Below are 21,089 nucleotides of genomic sequence, written 5' to 3'. Positions count from 1 at the left end.
TACCCAGAATTGAGAATCATTATGACGTATCGTACATGTATGTCCATATTTTTTGTGATATGGGGAACAAATAAACTGGAACTAGAATATGAATCTTTGATTTTGAATCTGGAAATCATGATGCCTCTTAATATGATGTACATGTAGCTGTTGGTTACTGTTCCCTTGTCTAATAAAAAAAAAATCAAATTATTTGAAGTAGGATGATAATTCATTTCAATAAATGTTTTCACATCTACTCGAGAAGTAATTTAAGATGGTTCTCAATAAAACCAATCAACATAATAACCATTCAAAATCTGTTTTAAATGAGGCTTGATGTCACATATTTATGCATTACACAGACATCTTACATATTGAAATTTAATGAAAGCAGTTATATCTTTAACTGAGGTGAATTTCGCATGTCCTCGTAGTAGGTTTGACAAGTGGGAGGGATTATTTATGAACGTGTATTCACCTTTGGAAAATCTCTAGCGCTCAAAATTCTAAAACTCTAGATCTACTTGTACATTTGTAGGATGTACATGTAAATCCATATTTCTTGGAATAAAATTTATACCTTGTAATTTTGACAAATAAATTTTCTTTTTCATAAGTTGCCCTCAAAAAATCTAGAAATGGAAATCTTGACAGATCATGGAAAAAGTAGAAATTAACAGAATTTTATTGCAAGGTTGTTGCATTTTATCCGGCTGATATCGACATAAAGACACAATAAATGTCTCATACATGTACTCACTTGTTTGTGGCAAAAGAATAACTCAATTCACGTTTCCTACAACTGTAAATATCCACGGTAACATCCTCTATATATAGCGTCCTGCGATCCTCGACGACGTGAAGCCTTGCCTATGGAAAAGGGAAAGCAACCTATTTAGCAGCCCGTCCCTCGGCTATTGAAGAGAGCGAATCAGGTATCAAACAGCTGAGTGCCATAATGAGATGCAGAACGTTGGCATAGTAATGTGAACATTCAGTCATGATATTGTATTTGACAATGATGGCCCATGAATGTATTGGTGTGCTCTTTGTCAATGTACCGTGGCGCCCGCAACACTGTGCAGCGTTTGGCGACAGAGAGCACTATACTAGCTCCTGCCTCGCATAATGACACACACACAGCCGAACTCTGTATGAACCCGTCCTTGTTTTGGAAAGCTCGCAGTCTCATCTGCACAGGATGAATTGCAAAATGAGAGCGAAAAATATCTCATTATTTATTCAGAATCTTCGGCAGTAAGCTGTCATTTGGCTGATCAAATCATAGAATTTTCAATAGGAAAGCGCGAGATGTAGAGCAATATGGCAAGGCTCATGTATTTCAAAACCAAATTAGGTTAAAGGTACTGCAGTGGTTAGCGTGTGATAAGCATTGCAAGGAAAACGTTAATAAGTTTTCATATTAATGGAATAATCTATTTCTCAACAGGTGGGGGGAATTTTTCAAAATTTAGGGAGGGTTTCAACTAGTGTTTAGAATCAAGTTCATTGTTGAGTAAAAACTACAGTTGATGAAAAATGTGTTAACAATCGGGCAAGATTTTTTTTTAAATCAGGAAAAACTTTTAAAAACACCTTAAAATTTGATTTGAGTAAGAGGTATCTATAATCTACTGTGTTTAGATAAATATTATCATGGAACCATCTGTTTCACCCTATTGTAGAATGTAGATGCTGCAATAATAGCTGATCGTCTTAATATATTTGACATTTTGACCAGTACACCTTCTCAAGAATACATTTGGATGATCTGCGAGTGGATGTATACACAGAAGTAGAAATGTATGGATCCTTAAAATTGGGGTGGGGGGGGGGTGGAAAAGGAATTGGCTATTGAAATTTGGGATGATGGTGAGGATGAAGAAAATTCCAGGAAGCTTGAAGTATGCATTAAATGCCTCATGATAGTTTTGCCCAATTATTTCTAATAGTATGCAGGCAGTTTTTTGAGTGATGTGAAATCAAAATTTGGTTCCTGCAAGTACAGGCAACATATATTTTCTCGTAAAGGATGTCATGGCAATCATGTTTGCTATGTTTTTGTTACAAGTTTCCAGAGGAAGTGTTTTCATGAGTGCATGCATGCTTACATGTAGTTTGCTTACATATCTACATGTTTGTCTTTTGAGTACAACAAATGTCTTTTGAAAACTCCCATGCATGTTGTTGCCCTATGTTTACAGGTACATAAATGCCTTTTCAGTTTACAAGAAAAAAGGAATTTAAAATTAAGAATTGGGTTGATTCATGTGTATACAAACTACCTGCTAGAAGTATGTTTGTAATGATCTCACAGTTTATTGTGAGATCTTCAAATCCTTCTTGTGATTTGCAAAAAAGTCAAAATAAGGGGAAAAGGAATCCATTTATATATACTGAATGTTTAGCTTTTTGCCCCTCCTTCAGAACGCATCCATTTTCTGTTGCGGAACACTAGGTAGACATGTGATATCTAAAGAAGATGTAAAACAAGTCTTTCAAAAATATGTGTATTTAGTACCTTCAATGGAATGTAGTTTTATATCTATAGCCTACACTTGTCTTGTAGATGTTCTTTGATATTGTTCATCATTCTTAAGGCCTGTTCAGATATGGCATGATTTTGCTGCCGTATTTGGCAAACGTGTAAATGAATAGCAACTGCATGCATGCGCTGAGCTCTGTGTCATAAGACACAGAAATTAGAAGAGTATCACACTTTGTGTCATCATAAAAAAATATACTGCCGTGGTTTTTCTGGGTCATATCTGAATGAGCCTTAAGGTTCATGACTATTTAGACCTTATGACTAGGCTTTATCTCAAATTGTTCTTTTTAGACTGAGATGATTGGTTATGAGTTTTTGTTTAATTGTCTTAAAACTCTCTTTCTATCAAAAAGAATGCTTTGAGCATTGAAAAGCATAAATGAACTTTTGTCGGCTACTACATTTAGCATTTGCAAGAACCTTTCTTTTTTTGGGGGGGGGGGGGTATTGTGTTAATTGTTATGATCATTGGGTGTGATTCATGCCGTGTTCATTTTTCTTAAATGTATATATATATAGTTCATTACATCTTTTCTGAAAATAGAAATTTACATCATTGGCTTAGATTCCTTCGAAAGGATTTGAAAGATAGTGTACATGTACATGTATATACTCTTTTTTTCTCTCTTGCCCCAATTATTTCTAGAACATATTTGTGAATTTACCAAATAATATATGGTTATCCTGTTTAAAAAATTTCTTTGCCTATCCAATTTTTAACAATATTCTCTTCTTTTTGCCTTGTATTGTTCTTTACTCTGTTAGTTTGCAGCTTTGTTGTGTAGTAGAGTATTTTCTTCAACTTTTTTCAATTTTTGCCTTCACTTTCACATTTTCTTAACGAGCACCTATCCCCTTTAACATCCTCCTCGGCATTATCAAAGCAAACAATCGCCCCCTCAGTTCCAATTTCATTGCGCATCAAAGAGGTACTCATCCTTTCTATGCCCGTTGAATGATACTCCTCATCGTGCCTGGTGGTTCGTTGACGCATCACCCAATCATCGGTATTGGCATGCATCTCGGCCGCGCACGCACAGCAAGCCAAGCTTGATGAATCGGCACGATGCACACAAATCATGTGCCGTGCTCGTTGGATAAGTGAGTAGGTTTTGCCGCTCCGTGCATGAATGTGACCAAGGCTGCATGTGACGCAGACTGCATCCTTTACATCACAGTCCAGTTTATGTACGAGGGATCACTGTGAGATGAGGATTTGTTAACTACAGGTTGTACTTGATGCCATCATCGCATTGATGTGATCATGGTCGCAATAACATCCGTGCCTAAAGGTGGATGCTTTCTTTTGTAATAAAATGAACTCTGACCTATCAATATGGAATCTAGGTTTGAATGGTCCCTGTCAGCACTTGTTGAGGATGAATGTGATTCTGATAAGACATGCCATGAGATGAGTTGTGAATGTCAAAGTGACTTATACTGCAATCTGTTGAATTAGGAATTATAGTGCCTCATATTTCATCCATCTGTAGAACAGTTGATGTGAAGCAATGGAGTACAGCATATTAGGTATGTCTTGGATTTTTAAACTTTTTTTACTTTTTTTACTTTTTTTTTTTTTTAATCTAGATTTTTTTTTCCTCGTTTTACATATTTTGCTATTTTGATGTTTTAAATCAATGGCATGGAATGGGGCCTTACATTGTGCAATCAATTCAATGTCCAATTCCACAGTGAGTGTAAAATGAACTTCAAAAACAGAAATTGTGGTTATGACAATGATGTATAAATTCTTCTACTTATTCGTTTTCGTGAAAGAATTTCATTTTTTTTTTCTTACTTTTTGAAATAAAAGATATTTTGAAGTCTGCTGCATTTTTTGTCTATTAAAATTCTTGAACTATCTAGGGATTCACAATTGATCTTTGGTGTTAACTCTGCATTAAATAGCCAATTTTGTTTCATAATAAAACCACATTCAATGCATATATCTTTGTAAAGTGCCTCAATACTTTTAATTCGTTCACCTGTTACAAATAACTGTATTTCAATAGTCAGAATGCCAAATTATTATATTACATGCTGTTACAGTGTTAGGCAAGACATGTTTGTCCTACCTAGCAACAACCATAAACATTCTGACAATTAAGATGCAATTATTCATGAAGGGTGAATGAAATTATTTGTATCCAGGCACTTCAAAGATGCCAATTGTAAAAAAAAAAAAATTAAGCAGAGAACAATGTTGTGTGTGTAATTAGTTTTTACAGATCTATCTATGTGTATCGATTAGATATCATATGATTATTTACATCTAGGAACCGACATTTAATGTCACCATCCAAATAATGTGACTCAGTTTTGAATCTGGGTCCCATTAGAATAAGTTTTTAGGCGAAAAACAGAGAGCTCATCACGTACATTACTGCTAGACCAACTCACATCTCTCTATTATTACTGTACTTGAGCGATGTTGCTCCAGTAATTGTTCACATGTGAAAGGGTGGGAAATGAAAATCCATTTTCTGTTGAAAAGTATAAGAATATATCCTGTGAACAAGATATGAAGTGCATTTTGGTAGGAATTTGTTTGAAATTAAAGCAGAGAATAGTTATTGCCAAAATAATAAATAAATTGCATCTGTATTAAGAAGAACACCCCCCCCCCCCCCCCAAGAATGACTGCAAAGCAGTATCACGCATAGTTACATGTACAGTATAAGAAAATGATAAATGATTTAGGCAAAGCACTTTGTCATAAATTTAAATCTGCATTCATGTATACTGCAGCTGATATCAATTCTTCATTTTTTTAAAAGAAAAAATGTACTTTTCCATTCTTTACATGCATACATGTACAGTGTACATCAATTGCTCATTACCATACTTGTTGCTATGGTTAGACAATTGTCTGGAGGGGGGGGGGGCTACACTGTAATAAGTAATAATCTGTAATACTGTAATAATCTACATCGATCCATTCAACTGTAGGAGTTGCATCTGGACTGTAGCCAATTGATAGCTCTGGTCCTTTTACAGTCGTAAAAGTGCAAGCAGTGGTTGGTCCTTTGCTTACGTCCATCCCAATTAAGTTTCTCTTCTAATCAGATTAATAGTGAGGCCGTGATAGGAGCTAATTAATTGATAATCTCACAATACTGTCCTTGCATGGAGGATTATACGGAGAATGATTTGTTTTTTGATGATAAAACAGTTTACGGCCTTCCATTAATAACCTTGGTTTCCCTCTGTTATCAAAAATGTTGCCCCCAGAACAAGATTGATGGCTGTTTAAATTTGATAAAAGATGTAATTGATTGTGATGCTAATTGCCATTTCCTCATTTGTAATTGTGGCTTTGTAGTGTCCCGACTTTCTTCTCGGGAGCTGACAATATTTTTGTGGGAATTCCAGGTTAATCTTATCGGATGGGCACCCTTCTAGAAATGAAATGATGTTTAGATGAAGTAAAGGAGTGCAAATGGAGAGTCGGACACCCTGAGGTCTGCCTCTGGTCATAAAAAGTACACTTGGGCAAGTTTGAGTTTGAGAATGTAGGTCACAAATTAGGGTGCATACAAGTTGCTAATTAACTCATTACCAACTCAGTAATCAGGTTATCTCCTTCCAAGCAACTAAGTGTAGACCAAGATGTTGCATGTGGAGATTGATGTACAGGTATGTCCATGTTTCTTAACAGTTTTTTTTAATAGCCTTTGTTGTGAAGAGTGTTACTTTAAAAAAAAATTATAATTGTGAAAAAGGAAATATGTTTTGGAGAAGTAAAGATAGAAACCCCCAAATAAGCAAGTGATGGTCACAAAGTTCAGGGGAAATTATTTTCGTATATATTTGAAGGATGATTGTTGGTTTCTTGTACAGTAATTTATGATGGAAAAATAAAATTCCCTCACTGGAATCAGAAATACCTAATGATACTGATATTGTGAGAAATTGTAGTGTGCAGAGGAAGAGAGAGTTCAGGCTGTAGGCGAGTCATAAAATATGAAAGTATACTTGATCAATGTAGGTCACTGAATGGGTTTGTAGGAGTAGCAAATTAATTCATCACCAACGGGATTTCCCCCAACCATCCATGTTAATAGGTCACATTGCTGTATTACGATAAATTGATGAATAATTTAACCATTGCATTCCTGGTTTCATCTCTTGTATTAAGTGCTATAGAAATACAGTGTTTTATTATTATTATTATTCTATACATTGAACACAAGTGTGATAATGAAGGTTTTGCACATGTTAGATAGAAAAAATATTTGCTTCAAGGCTCAAATCTGTTGAAGTAAACCGTTGTTCAGGTCCCAGGTTCAAGTCCCAGGTTCAACTGAGCTTGTCACAAAGGATTCACAAAGTGGTCCTAAACAAAGGAATGTAGATAGACTGTTAGGAGCAAGGTAGGGAATGTATGATGAGGTTTGATGAGGTGAATATGCCTACAGATGGCAAGGGAATGTATGAGGACAAATGAGGACAGTAACAATGACAGAGAACAGTTACTGGGGAAGGAAGGAATGAAAACATTTCAGGACAGTGAACCTGACGGTGCTTGTAATACACATCCCTGGTTAGTAATAATAAAACGGTGCTTATAAAGTGCTTTTCAATGAAGTCTTTAAGTACTTTTTCAAACAAAATACATTGACAAACAATTATATGTGAAACAAAATATTGCAAATAAATCTACAAATCTCAGTACATATGAAATATGATAAATACATCAATGTGAAGAGTGGAAGTTAAAAATCAAAAGCAATAAACTAAGACAAGTTTTGAATTGATTGACATGTAAAGGTAGTTTGTTCCAAAGTTCAGCAGAAGCTTTGCAAAAAGGGTGATGACCATAAGAAAGATTTAACACTGAAGTAGACATGTGGTTTAATTGTGGTTTAAAAGATGACCATAGACTGCGTGAGGGTTTGTTTTCCTGGATTAGTTCTTCCAGATAAATTGGCGCCAATTCATGAATTAATTTATATTTACAAAATGTCCAAGATACTCCCCTACAAAATTGATAATAAATATAAATGAAATATCCAAGTAGATGAACAATTTTGCAGTCTACACATATTTCTAATCAAAAGGGGATTACACATCTTATTATTTGTGTGGGCATATTATTGACACATTAATAATCAGAGCTTTAATTGCATGTTGGAAAGTACCAGCAGATTTTGAAATTGAACAAAAAAAATACCCCTACCCTCTCATTTAATTCCTCCACTTCATCTCTCTCTCTCTCTCTCTCTCTCTCTCTCTCTCTCTTCCTCCTCTCTACTCCCTCTCTCCCTCTCTTTCTCTTTCTCTTTTGTTTTCAACCCTACTTAGTGCCATTTTATTTTTCTTAGCTGATGTAATAATATTGATTACTTACAGGAATAATGATTATTCTATGTGCAGGTGCTATGAACACCATACAGCTCATGTTCTAATGTTTTAAGTTCAAAATACTGCTCCTTGCCATTGCTTGAACATCATTTGAAAGGACATTGAAACCCAAGTCTGAAGAACAGGAGCTTCCATTATCAAATGTTGTGATAACCTGTGGTTCATAGGAATTGGGTTTCAAGAATAATACTTGTATCAGACCGCTGTTGCTTTGATCATTACCGGTATGTGATTTTGTGTAGCAACAAAATTAAAACAATTACCGCAACGAAATGGGTTGATATTAAATTTGGATTTAAGGTAGAGTTGAATTCTGTATTATTGTGCTGAATATCAGATATATACAACTGTAATAGAAAAGTTGCATCTACAATATATTCATAGAATTTGAACTTTGAGAAGGTACATGTCTTTCACCACCTTGTCTCTCATTATCTCATATCTCCATAATTACTCTTTAAGGGGTCAGTCACTTATAAGCTATTTGGTGAGCTTAACACAGAAAATAGCAAGTATGATTGATACCAACAGCTGGAAATGCAATTCCAAGGTATTGAATTAATATTTTTAACCTGATGAAATGTGTTAGCACCTATTGCCCTGTTACAAACATGACCCTTGCTTCACCCCTGAATGAAATCCCAATGGGGAGGGGGGTTAAAACATTTAGTTGGTGAACGACCTGTGGTAGAGTGAATCACATCCAGTGGTGTAGTCACGGGTGGGGGGCACATGCTGCCCCCATCAAATGACAAAAGAAAAGAAGGGAAGAAATTTATAGGGAGAGGTGAGAAATTGAAAACTGGATGATGAAAGAAGACCAGTGCCGCCCCTCCCTCCCCCCCCCCCCCTCCCCATGATATCACCAGTACCATCTCAATGGCTGCACTCGATCAGTATGCCTCTAATCATTTCTATCTAGAATTCTAGATACATTAATGGGTTTAGAAACAAATGTCCTGGTCAGGATTAATGGATGATAGCATGTGCTGTAAACCATGAAAGATTGGCAGCTTTTGTCTGCTGTCAGGTGAATTGATAAACACACTCAATCCCTTTGTTCTCCAGAGTTATTTTTGTAAACAGCACGCTCAGGTACAGCCAGGTGTTTTTGGCTGCAAGCCAGGACAGGTAGAGGCTGTGGTTCAGTGGGTGCATTCATGCCCTCCCCCTCCCTCCCTCCCCTGTCAATCTGAATTTTGTATGCACTTTGTCCTTAACAAACCCTGTTATTCAGAATGGTGATTTGTAAGGTTTACATACATGTATATAGTTGTTATTGCATAAGAGTGAAGCATTCATTACAGTGACTTTGAGACTCTGCTAGAGGTCAACATGCCTCTCAACAAAAGGCATATTGAAGATCAGTCTCACTCTCAATTTCTTTACATTATTTTCTTTCAAATAGGAGTACACAAATGGGCTAAGTCACTGTTTTTGTTAATCATACATTAGTGTGTGTGCCCTTGTCTATTTTTGTCTTAATGATACCATTATCTTTTTGTTTCTCACAAGTTTCGGTATCAGCTCATTACGCCCCTCTTTTGTTCTTTTAAATGAACTTTCACCCACAATGACATATACGTAGTCCACACCTTTTGTACTCAACATTCAAAACTAAAACCTTAACAAAATATCAAGGATCTGTGAACTTTGCAGATGTATGACAGTCTTGAATTTGAAAAGGATAGCTCAAATCTGAAAATAGCTCATGGTCTTGATACCTCATCAATATGCATGGTATGCATATGAACTTTTTGAACTTTACAGGAATTTTGTCGTATTGAGAGATTGCCCAAGGATTGCCTGATATATCAATGCAAACTAGGCCACTTGCATACCACAGATGACAACTATGTAATATACATGTAATCTTTTTTAATCTGAATGTGGAATTCCTTTGAATGTGTGATTTAAGAAGCTTTGTCGTTTTTTTTAAATAGAAAAGGATAATCAAGGTACAGGTTTATTTTTAGTGATTGTATAATGCCTAGTATAATGTATAGCATTTCAATTTTCGGATTAGTTCATAATTACAAGAGAGTCCTTAATTTTGGAATCATAATGAATATTATTGTGAATTTTAATTGTTATATATTTCCACAATCTCTTATCTGTCCATTCCTTACAGAATAGATGTCCCTATTTGTCTTGTTATGCACCTCCCATTAATATCTAATGACGTGTAATGTAAGTTTGTTGTAATTGTGGTTATGCGGTTATATGGATCTATGGAAACAAAAACTAAATTCAGTCCAAGGTTTCCTTTGGTGTGGACTTACAAAGAAATTTACAAATTGCAACTTTGTTCTGGTTTCTCAGTCACACCACTAACAAATAAAAAGAATAATCCTTGTAGCTTAAACTTTTTGTAACCTTTGCCTAGGATTGTTCACCTTTTTTCTACCCCCTCCTCATTTTTTCCACAGAAAAGAAACTTATTTTTCATCAGGTTTGTGGTTAGAATGAACCATGATGAGAGAAAGATTGCCCCCTTGCAGGTGTGTAATGACAGGGTTTCTTTCTTTGTGAGTCATACCCCTTGATGAAAGAGAAATTGACAGGGCGAGTTTGGAAAGCGAAAGTGTCGTTGCTGACATTAATTTCAACTTTCGTTTCTTTGTCTTTTCTGGGATTAATGATTGCTTAATGTTATCAAAGTAGTCAGGTTCTAAGATGATGATGATTTCAGTAAAACAAAACATCTGCAGATCAATGTTTAGCAGGGTTGCCAGGAACTAACCAAACAGGGTAGGTGTTATAGTTTCTATTCTTACTTCTCTCTTAATCCTCTTGGGCACTTGGATTTACATAATTAACATGTTAATAACTGTTTGTAGAATTGGCCTGCCCAACTTGGCTTGTCTCCCGCCGTATGACGTAGACAATCGGATCTGCACCATTATTGGCCGACTACATATCACATGAGCTGATCATGATTGGTGGGACTGTGCTCCTCACTGTTGTCAACATGAATAATTCACGAGAGTAGTAAATGGGAGGGGCCTCCATCATGCAAATGAGCTTCATCCTGATTGGCTCTCCGCCCGGCCTTGTCCATCCGTGTTGTAAGCACTCCGGCAGAGGGGTGACACACAGTACGTGACCATGTGCAGCCGAGCGAGGCACCATGTATTACATGCAGAGTGCATGAGGGGGAGACAAAAACAAGCCACCACAGCTTCCCTGCTTCAGAATGGATCAGTCTGTTTACCTAGGCAGTGCCCTTGATGACTGTGTTGTGACTGCACACACCATTGTAGTAATCAGGAAGATAGAATAGATAGGGAAAAAACTGCTTGAGTGAATCATAGTAGTATAGTAGTAACCTGTCATTATCAGCTCAGCGGCATTTAGCAAGCTGCCTCCATACAGTCTGTGGATATATCTATTGACCTGTACCCAGCTGATCTGTGGTCTGTTTTTCATTCATTCATTCATTGTGCCGGGATTTAAAAAACTTAAAGGCTTCAAACTGCATGTACCAAGCATCTTTACCTCATGAACAGAAACTCTGCATATGCTGCTGCATTGGTACATTCGAGCTGGAGATTTAAAACTTGTACCGTCAACCCATTTATGTCTTGTGCCGGTATCTGTTTGACTTGGATGCCGCTTCGTGAGAGATTCTGTTGGAATGTTCTGGGAGATAAATATTCTGCTGTCGACTATCAAAGAGCTGCAGAGTTTTCGTAGAAATAAGGACCGAGACAAGAATTGCATCCTGTGCAAGGAACTAAAGTATTCACTCGGTAAGTGGTTAGAATAGAAACCCGGAGAAGAGATGTGAGGATGTCGATCGATTACTTTAAACAATATTTTATTCTTAAATATTTAATCATACAATTGACAGAAATTTGTATTTGAGTTGTTCATATTGCAAGGGCATCAGAAGATGTGACTTTGAATTTCTTTTTTCTGTAATACTTACAGTATTAAACGATCGAACATGCAGGACATGTGTGCTTTTATTGGCTGAGCCCCAGGTAGTTATGGAACTCTGGTATTCTTAGACTCTTTGAAATGGCAATTTTAAAAAATCTTGAAACTTTGAAAGGCATCTATGGTTTGGCTATTGAAATTTCTTTTTCAAGTTCATTATGATCTTATCTATAATCAATGGTGCCAATTAGGTACGGTTGTTAAGTGTCCTGATTTGTTTGTTTACCATCAACAAAGATACATGCAATACCTGATCAATATTCTTAAGGTCAAATCTGGGATACGTGCCAACTGTTTGGCCTTTGTCTATGGTCTGTAGCATCTAAGTTCCTATTGTCATAACCCCTGTTTTTCAAGTGATGACACGCTAAATATATTGATGTGGTAATTGTTGCTGCCCTTGTTATGGTTTTCTCGTAACGCCTTAGCGCATTAACAACTATTCTTAGAATTACCGGTGACCTAGGTTGTCTTGAATTCTGTAGGCGTTGGAGAGAGAGCGTGGCAGGCAGGCAGGCAGGCTAGCTGGGTTAGGGCACTGAACGTGAGGTTACTCACTCATTTTTTCTTTGTAGTGTTTACATGCATGTGTGTTTTCTAGGATTATGGCTCATTATGCATTCAGATCCAGAAAAAAAAAGGATTGGTGAAGGTGTTGAAATGGAAGTTGTCACCATTTATTATGTATGGGGTCATTGATTTTTTGGCATTACCTGGAAAATGATGTATTGTTTCCTCCTGTGGACTAGAAAAACCAAATCTATATTGGTTGCTAATTTTAGATGGAATATCATTGTGGAATGAATGAAAATATCTTTGTTCTTAAACCCAAGGACTTAAGTATTTCCTTGAAAGTGTTGTTTACAGATCAGTCTGCTTTTTGAGCCTTGCTCAAAGCTTTTCTATCTAAATTAAGATCTTATTCCCCTTAATTACATGTTTTTATATTAAAAAATATTCCCTGGAAACTGAAAAGAGTTTAGGAGACCAAGGCAAGGCCGATGAAATGGATGATTGTAGTTAATTGTGAAATGGACAAGGCTAAGCCAATAATTACTAGAATGATTAGGGGTAATTTCAGTTTATTAAAATCAATGTAATCCAGCATAACATGTCTGGTATCAATGTTTGATCATGTAAAGTAATACACTCAGAAAAGAGATTAATTTGTTTATTCTCTGCTTTGGATGAAAGATGAGTACAATGTTATATAGTAATGATTTGAGCTAAGTATTATCTCCAATAACATACTGTAGCATGAGAAAAATTATAGTCTCAATTCTAAAAAAAAGTTTTCAGATATTGTTTTTGCCTTTTTTTTTTTAATCACAAATGAAATGGAATAGAAAGGAAAAAGAAAGAAAAGAAGACGAGCCTATTGCATGTGACCCAGACAGACCAATCAGTATTTTACTAATGAATAAATAATGATAATTATACTGTCCACTCTTTGGATAGATAATGGAAAAAGCGCTATAAACATGTAAGACACCATTATCATTGACAAATGCGTTTGTTCAAGAATCAGTAGAAAATAATTTGATGATGAAAATAATCTACAGAGGGACAATGAGTCAAACTTGTCTTATTTTCACTTTCACTTGTATGTAGGTTAACTCGGTCACCTTGCCCACTGTCCGCACCAAGTGATATGCACTTGAACAAATTATAGCTATAGCAACATGTCTCAACTTGTCAAAAATATATGTACCTAACTATTTATATCGGCTGTATTGAAGCTTTTATCGGTTTTGGAACATCAGGAATGGAGAGAGAAGAATAACAAAAGACGGCAGAAGCTAGATACATCACAAGGGCAATACCCTCGGATCAAAACAAGTTGTCGATGGCGTACTAAACAAAAAGCTTGATTAGATAATCTGATCAAACTTGGATGGATAGCATTGAGATAAGGACAAACCTGATGAATAGGAATATAATGTCTATTTTAAAGATAAGGTCGTTGTCCTTCCAATGCCAAAGAGTGACATGGTAGGGGGGGGGGGGTAGAAAGTGAGGGGAGAAGAAGTGATTAACAGAACAGTTAACGTGTTTCATATTCCATCAATCAAGGCATTCACTGAGCAAATTGCTAGCCCGTGTGACCCCGTACTACATTTATGGGCAATTATCAGATTGTGTCTTCTTGGGCCTTCTGTGTATTCATTGCCAACCGATTAGAAAAACAGCGTGTCATTGGCACGTGAACAAAATAATGTATTGAAGTACGAAGAGAAAATAGTAGGGTCATTGTGTGTATTTACATGGTAGCCTTCATGAGGATTTCTGTAAATAGTGCACAGCAAATTACTCTTGTAACAAAATGCATTCAGTATGACTCCACCCAGACATACATGTACATATATGGTATATTTTCTCCAGTGCAGACAGTATGTATGCAAAGTGATCTCTCTGTATTTATTGATTGGTGAACGCATTGTATAGGTCTACATATTTTATGTAATGATTTTTTTTTTTTAATAGGCCTTTCTCCTGGTGTGTTTCCCATGCTGTATCCCATGATGTATACATGCAAGAACTCTCATCAAAATAGAAACTATCAGTTACTATGAAAAGAATCAAGTGGGTTTGGTTTTGTTTACATTCGTTTGCACATAGAGTTCAGTAAATTGTACCTTTGTGTTTATCCTCTATTTTGTCTTGTGTATCATCAATCGATACTACATGGTATTGGAATAGAACTGGTTAAATTTTTGAAAATTTGCTCACTTTTTTTTCTCATTAATTCAGACCTACTTGTACTTTATACACAAAGTTTACAGATGTATAAGATTTTGTTATTTGAATGCATACCGTACTGCAAAAAAAGTGTAAGGAAAGCGTGGAATACTAAAGAATATGTGAATTCCCAGGGTAGGCTATCCAGACAGCATGCGATTTGTTCCTATTTTGAAACTCATAATTAGCTAAATTTAGATTTGATAGAGAATTGGCGTATGATGTGTTCTTGATACATTGCTTTCATGTCTGACATACGGTCAAGCAATTAAGTTTCATCTCGTTAGTGTGACCTCTTGACCATGATATTAACACCATGCTTGAGTGGACACTGGTATCGGCTACCCTATCATCAGGAATGGGATTCATACTGGGGGTGTCATCCCTCGTAGAAGATTCTTTGTCATTTTCAAGCACTTTGGGGAGGAGGAGGGGCACAGACTCCGCAGAGTCATTCATAATTCACAAGCATACAAGATCTCACGGTGGTGTGTGTGGTCGTTTTTTCTCAATGTTGTTCTTGGAAGTTCATGATTGTGTGAGACTTGAAAGTGCATTCCCACTGCTGCCATACTGTAGTTCCTTGGGACGTATTGACTTTTTTTCTGAGCAACTCCCAACAGACATTGCATCAGCATAATGTCTCGCGTAGTACACAACATATCCCCTTACAATAAACATTGAAATCAACCTGTGCCTGTCCATCAGGGGATACCTACCTACCATCCATCCAAATCAATTTTGTGTTACAATGGGAACAGAATGTGTGTTCTCTTAAACTAGGTCCTGTAACCTTTTGGCCAGGGTAAGGTGTGAACACTTTCTCCTTAGGGAAATCCCCATAATGACTGGTCCAACAACGTTTGATTACCTCATTTGCTGGTAGATTGTGTGTCATAGACTAAGCACACCCAGTGGACAAATTGGATATGGATTAGAAAAAAATGATGTAGAAGAAGAAGCAGTTACACGAAGATATTTTACTGTGTTTCATTATTTATCTGTAAAATCATGAACAACTTTGGGGTTAAGAGTTGTATTTATTTTCAAATTTGTAATGAAATATATATTCTTACTATGTAATTTAGGTAGCCATTATTTATTGGGTTTGAAAGTGGTGATCCAAGAACGAAAAATATAGAATGTCCCATTATACTCTGGATCTAAATACTTGTTGTAGACATTTATGCTACTCTACTCTTTTCAAATCGCTCTGGTACCAGTGTGTGGACTGTGATTCTATTTCAGGATGGCACACACGACTCATTGATCATTATGAAGAGATGACCTTTGTACAACTCTTGTACAATATATGAAGTGCCTACATGTAAATACAAATATAGTTGCAGCACAAAAATATATGGGATATCAACAGTGAATAGTTCTTGTGTTATGAATATGAAACCATTGTTTTAATTTTGATAAATTCAAGTGTATTGGCTTTATTTTGTGCTGTCTTGATGTTCTGTAGTGAAGGCCTTCCTGTACATTTTCAATGAATCCACCAATCCATATTTAGTTCAATCTCATGCTGGCTAGACAGACTACCAGGTTAAATGCCTCAGGGAAGACCTAATCAAGGATAAACAGAGTACCCTGGTAGACCTCTCCATGAACCTTCTGTTCCTGTCAAGGAAGTTCTATTGAGTGTGTGTGTGTGTGTAGGGGGGGGGTACTTTCTGACCTTGTCCTTACTTCAGGTCACCACTAATCCAAGGGGATTAATTGGGGTGTGTTTTCTCCCTGGTCTGTTGAGCTGAGAGGATAATGCTTGGAAACTCTTCCAGATAAAGACAAACAGATTATCGATGCTGCATGATGTTAAAGATGAAATCAGGGGCTTGATATATCGGTTCTAGCATACCGTACATGTATTCTGTTTGTCTTTGTTGTGGCGGATTGGGAAGGTTAGGATTTAGGCTTCAGTTGGGGGAAAAAGCAAAGTTGTTCTGTATCAGGACTGTACAATAATAACAATATGTACATATAAATGTTCTACTGAGAATTATTGGGGTGTATAGACTAACAACCATATCATTGTTTGAGATGCAAGCTCTAAATGGAAAATTGAATTATTGTACAACAAAGAATATTGATGTTTCACCTCAATTAACAATTACCTTGCACAACTGATAGATGCATGCTTTGTGTGTTTAGATATGATAAAGTAGTTTCTCTTTTGTCTTTTGTAAGTTCTTTTTTTTCTTTCTCTTTCAGTTGAAGAATGAGCTGTAAATTGTGGTAATAACCTCGAAGATAAATAATAGAGAAAGTTCAAGAAAAGGTCTGGTATAGGGATGGCATTGATGTATTTTTTATGATTCCTTGATTGAAGAGATGTCACTGTCAATGCTACCTAACCAATTTGATGATTTATCTTTTTTATGAGGAAATGAATATATATAAGGTGAAATATGAGAACAATTAATTTTTCAGTAAATCATCGCCACCCTCACATGTCAACTTATCATGTGATTCACCACAAAGACTACTTTGTCTACATTGTTTGACTCGTGAAACTGTGGGTGTTCCAAGCGTTGAGCGACTATCTGGCTGCAAACTTTGGTTTAGTAAGTAATTAAAAAGTCCTTTGTTGACATACTCGAAACCACAGACCAGGAAACCTCCCAATGATTCATTTCAATTAAGCGTTAAAAAAAGAATTAATATGTGAAAGGTATCAGCAGAAAGGCGTGTGGCATTGGTGGTTGCATTGTTTCATAGAAGGGTGGGAAAACATTACCAAAAGTAAAACTCTTTTAAAGTTCAGTGTCAGCCTATCCCCAAATTTTTTTTTCTCTCTTTCTTTCTCTCATTCTTTATTTCTTTCTCTGTGTCTGTCTTTTTTTAAATCTTTGTCACAATTCTTCCGGACCCAAACAAACCTAGCCTGTTGTCATAATTGTGTATTTTCCAGACCAGAGTCAAATAGTCTGACACAAATCATTGTATGATTTATTTATTCACTCAGCGCTTCAGTTAATACCACAATAAACCAGTTGGCAGATTTTCTGAAGGCTTATTGTTGATCTGTGGTGTTTATTTTTCTCTTATCCTACTATTACTAAAGAAGTCGTTAATTTTGGCGGTTGGAAGTTATTGTCCACCTCTGTCATTTTGCTGACATATGAGTGTCAAAGCAAGGAGTTTGATAAGCTCTGATGAGATAGTTAACCTCAGAGTTTATTCCTTTGTTACCATGACTTGCTCACCTAGATGCGTTTTATTTCATTTCTTTGTTTGGTCATAACAAATGCAACCATTTTTCTCTTAAACAGAAAACATGGAGGCGGCTTCATTTCATCATATTTTTTTTGATACTGTATGTGTTACAGTTTAATTTTGCAATGCACCTGGACATGATGTACAACGCTTCTGAATAATGTGTGAACAACAGGAAAGTATTGTAATTGATTGGTGAACTCTGTGGCATCCATAACCTGTTTGTAACCTCATTCGCTGCGTGATGAGGGCAGGTTATGTATCACTCTAGACATAATGGGTATCAAGAGCCACCCTCTCAGCCTTTCCTTGTTATTGTCTGGGATAAGAGGACGAGTAATCCATTTTGAGGACCATAGCATCCCGGGGGAGTGTTTAATGTCTTGAAATCACACGTTACATTTTCACCAGGGTTCATGTCCATGTAGGAAAGGTCTTTGCAAGGAAAATTGTCCAATATCCCCCCGCCCCACCCTTTACATTATTTTGGTTGCACACTCTGTAATATCAGTTTTCTCTCCATCTACCTTTTTCCCTCCCCCTTCTCACTCTTTCTCTCTCTCTCTCTCTCTCTCTCTCTCTCTATATATATATATTTCTAACTGTCTCTCTCTCTCTCTCTGTCTCTCTCTCTCCTTCCCTTCCCTCTCTCTAATATCTTAATAATCCACACTTATCTCCCATTATTCTAAAGGCTGTAGATCATTTAGGGGCATCCCTAGATGTGAAGTATCACCTTTTCTGTATGATGTGCTAATGAGATGATTTATTGTTTTTCGCAGATTTGTTTTGTTTTTGTGAATTTGCAGTGAGCAGCGCGATGAAAGATTAGTTTGACGGGTGTCAGGAAGTGAGCCCTTGTACATGTACCTGTCCTTAGTGCCCTTTTCCGGTGATACACACGGACATGCATGTGGATCTCCATCAGGCTTCTTGATCTGTGCCGTTCAGTTTAGAGAAAGTGGAGATAAGCTTCTTTTGCTCTAAATCCTTGCCCGACTTGTTTGTCACCCTCTCTCTAGAAAGGGATTTGTTTTTCATCAAAGGAGGAGACAGGCTATAGATTGGGGAGATTTACTTCCTTGTGAGCTTGCAACTCCGAGGTTGGGTGTCTCCCCTGCACTAAAAACTGTTTTTGTGGTTGCTTTCTGGACTCCAGTCTCGTTGGTCTGACCGCAAGAAGTTCCAGACAAAGAGAAAACGAGATTCAGACTTCTTTAGTTACTCCTTCCTCTCTCTCTCAACCCTGGATGTTTCAGAAGGTCCCTGGTTTCACAGCTGTGTTATGATGTTTTTCAGTTATAGTACCGGTATATGTAACACAGTCCCTGTTTTTTGTTTGTGTGACTATGGAAAACCTTTTCAGATACAAATAGAGTAACAATGAGTTTGTCCTTACTTCTGATTAGAAAGGCTGGGGATTAAACTGTTTGTTGCCTTGGGAAATTGATTCTTGGAAAAGTGATTCAGGCAAAGCTAGTGAGTAAAGCATTGAGCTTCCTTTTTAAATCTTCTCAAATTATATTCATATTTGTTTGTATCTCTCCTTAAAGAGAAATGCATTGAACCCTTTAAAGCTCAAACACATTATGATAAATGAAATAATTCGAAGAGAATTGTCTCTTCATTTGTCTCTGAGTATGTACTTCCCCTCTACTCGATCAGGGGAGGGGTCATTGATTTCTAAATTGAATTCATTTGGAAAAATGTTTGTGAAGGCTGGGCTACCTGACCATATTGCTCAGGTTAACAGTGTTACCCTGGGAAGTTTTCACGCAGCTGTCAGGTCAAGTTGTTGACAGGGAGACCCCACTGGTGCCCCCTGCTGCTCCCAGGGTGTTATTGTCTGGAACTGAATAACACCAAAAAAACTTTTTCGAAAATACATTATACCTTCCAAGATGGAGAGAGTGTGAGGAACGTGTGGTGTGTGAAGTTTTGACCGGGCAAGACGCTGACCTTCTTTCTCGCTTCACCTGTCTGTCTTCACAAATTTGGCAACATGACAGTGAGCTGCACTTGTCATCGTGATTTCTGGTCTTCTGAGCGAGGAGGGATGCAGATGATTGGAAGATGTGGAGCTAAGGATGCAGCAAGTCAAAACCAAGTGTGAACTTGTAGTCCGAGGGTGATTGGCATTATTCTCTCCTGATATTTGTAGTATGTCTATCGTCTACCTGTGAACATACAGCTGATTTCTCCCTCATCTCTCTTCCTTTCTTTCTCTCTCTTTCTCTTTCTCTAAATTAGGCTGTAAGAATTTTAACTTGGAATTCATTATGAGAAAAGTAGAATATTAGCACACTATGAATTAGATAATAAGTTAAAACTAATAATATCAAGAATCTCTTAATAAAAATTGTCAAACCCATGCCCTGTTTATTTGTTTCAAAGGGCTACTTCAGTTTTTATCATTTCCAAATTATCAGCATCATACATGATTACCCTTTTACCTTTCTCTCGCGTCATGAGCTCAACAGCCATTTCCTTCCCACAGTCCATCTGAAACTGTTGACACTCCTGATTGCCAATAATATTTTGACATCAGTATCATTACCTCTTATGAACTTCAAATTGTTTACAAACAGAGAGGAGCTGCATGAGCGTTGTCCGTTGGTATGTTGAGTAGAGAGACAGACCAAGGGAGGCAGTGAATCAACGGCGACGTCGTGTTGGGCATTGCCAATTGGGTGTAGCATTACCCTCACCAATCATACGTAATAATGAGATGATACTAAACAACATCATCGTAATTGCCCTTGGGTCCTGACACCATTGTTGTAATACCCCCGAGGGAGCATAGAAGACTTTCATCGAATGGGCAATTAAAGAGCGTGGTGTTTGATGGTGATAATCGGTTCTACTTTTTTTCCCCAAGATTATGAATACTACAGTATTGTACAAATATCATTTTTCCTCAGGGAAAGGTATCCCTTGTATCTGCTGAACACTTTCATCCAACCCAATCAAGATATTGGGGGTGGGGGAGTGATTGTTCTGTGTATAGCCCTCATATCCAAACTGCTAAATATCTTCAGCTGTCTGCACTAGAATGATAATGGGCTGTCACAGGGATGTGAAGGTTGATGGCACTCATGAATTGTAAAGTTACACCGGTTATTATCGCATTTTTATTAGCTGGGATACACTGACATAACCTGTTCACCTGATCTGTAATATGGTATAACTAACGCAAGAAAAGAACACCAGTCTTCATCGGATAGTATCATGATGGCTCAGTGTCACTTTACGACTTTATGGCCACTGGGGGGGGGGGGGGGATCGTGAA

General features: G+C 37.0%; 1 protein-coding gene across 3 annotated transcripts in view; it reads left to right on the top strand.

Moving 5' to 3' along the window:
* The window catches only part of LOC100888667, a 37,386-nt gene that overhangs the window by 2,086 nt on the left and 14,211 nt on the right, over positions 1-21,089 (top strand). Inside the window, exon 1 of one of the 3 annotated variants that reach the window (XM_003729945.3) lies at positions 10,887-11,649. The exons of the other annotated variants lie outside the window; for them this stretch is intronic. Within the exon in view, the coding sequence (XP_003729993.2) occupies positions 11,535-11,649 (115 nt within the window). The 5' untranslated portion in view covers positions 10,887-11,534. Of the gene's footprint in view, positions 1-10,886; positions 11,650-21,089 lie in introns of those variants that run through there. 3 annotated transcript variants of the gene reach the window in all.

Source organism: Strongylocentrotus purpuratus, unplaced genomic scaffold (assembly GCF_000002235.5).
Source record: "Strongylocentrotus purpuratus isolate Spur 01 unplaced genomic scaffold, Spur_5.0 spur5_scaffold_5, whole genome shotgun sequence".
In the NCBI taxonomy this organism is placed as follows: domain Eukaryota; kingdom Metazoa; phylum Echinodermata; class Echinoidea; order Camarodonta; family Strongylocentrotidae; genus Strongylocentrotus; species Strongylocentrotus purpuratus.
This window is presented reverse-complemented; position numbering and strand designations above follow the sequence as displayed.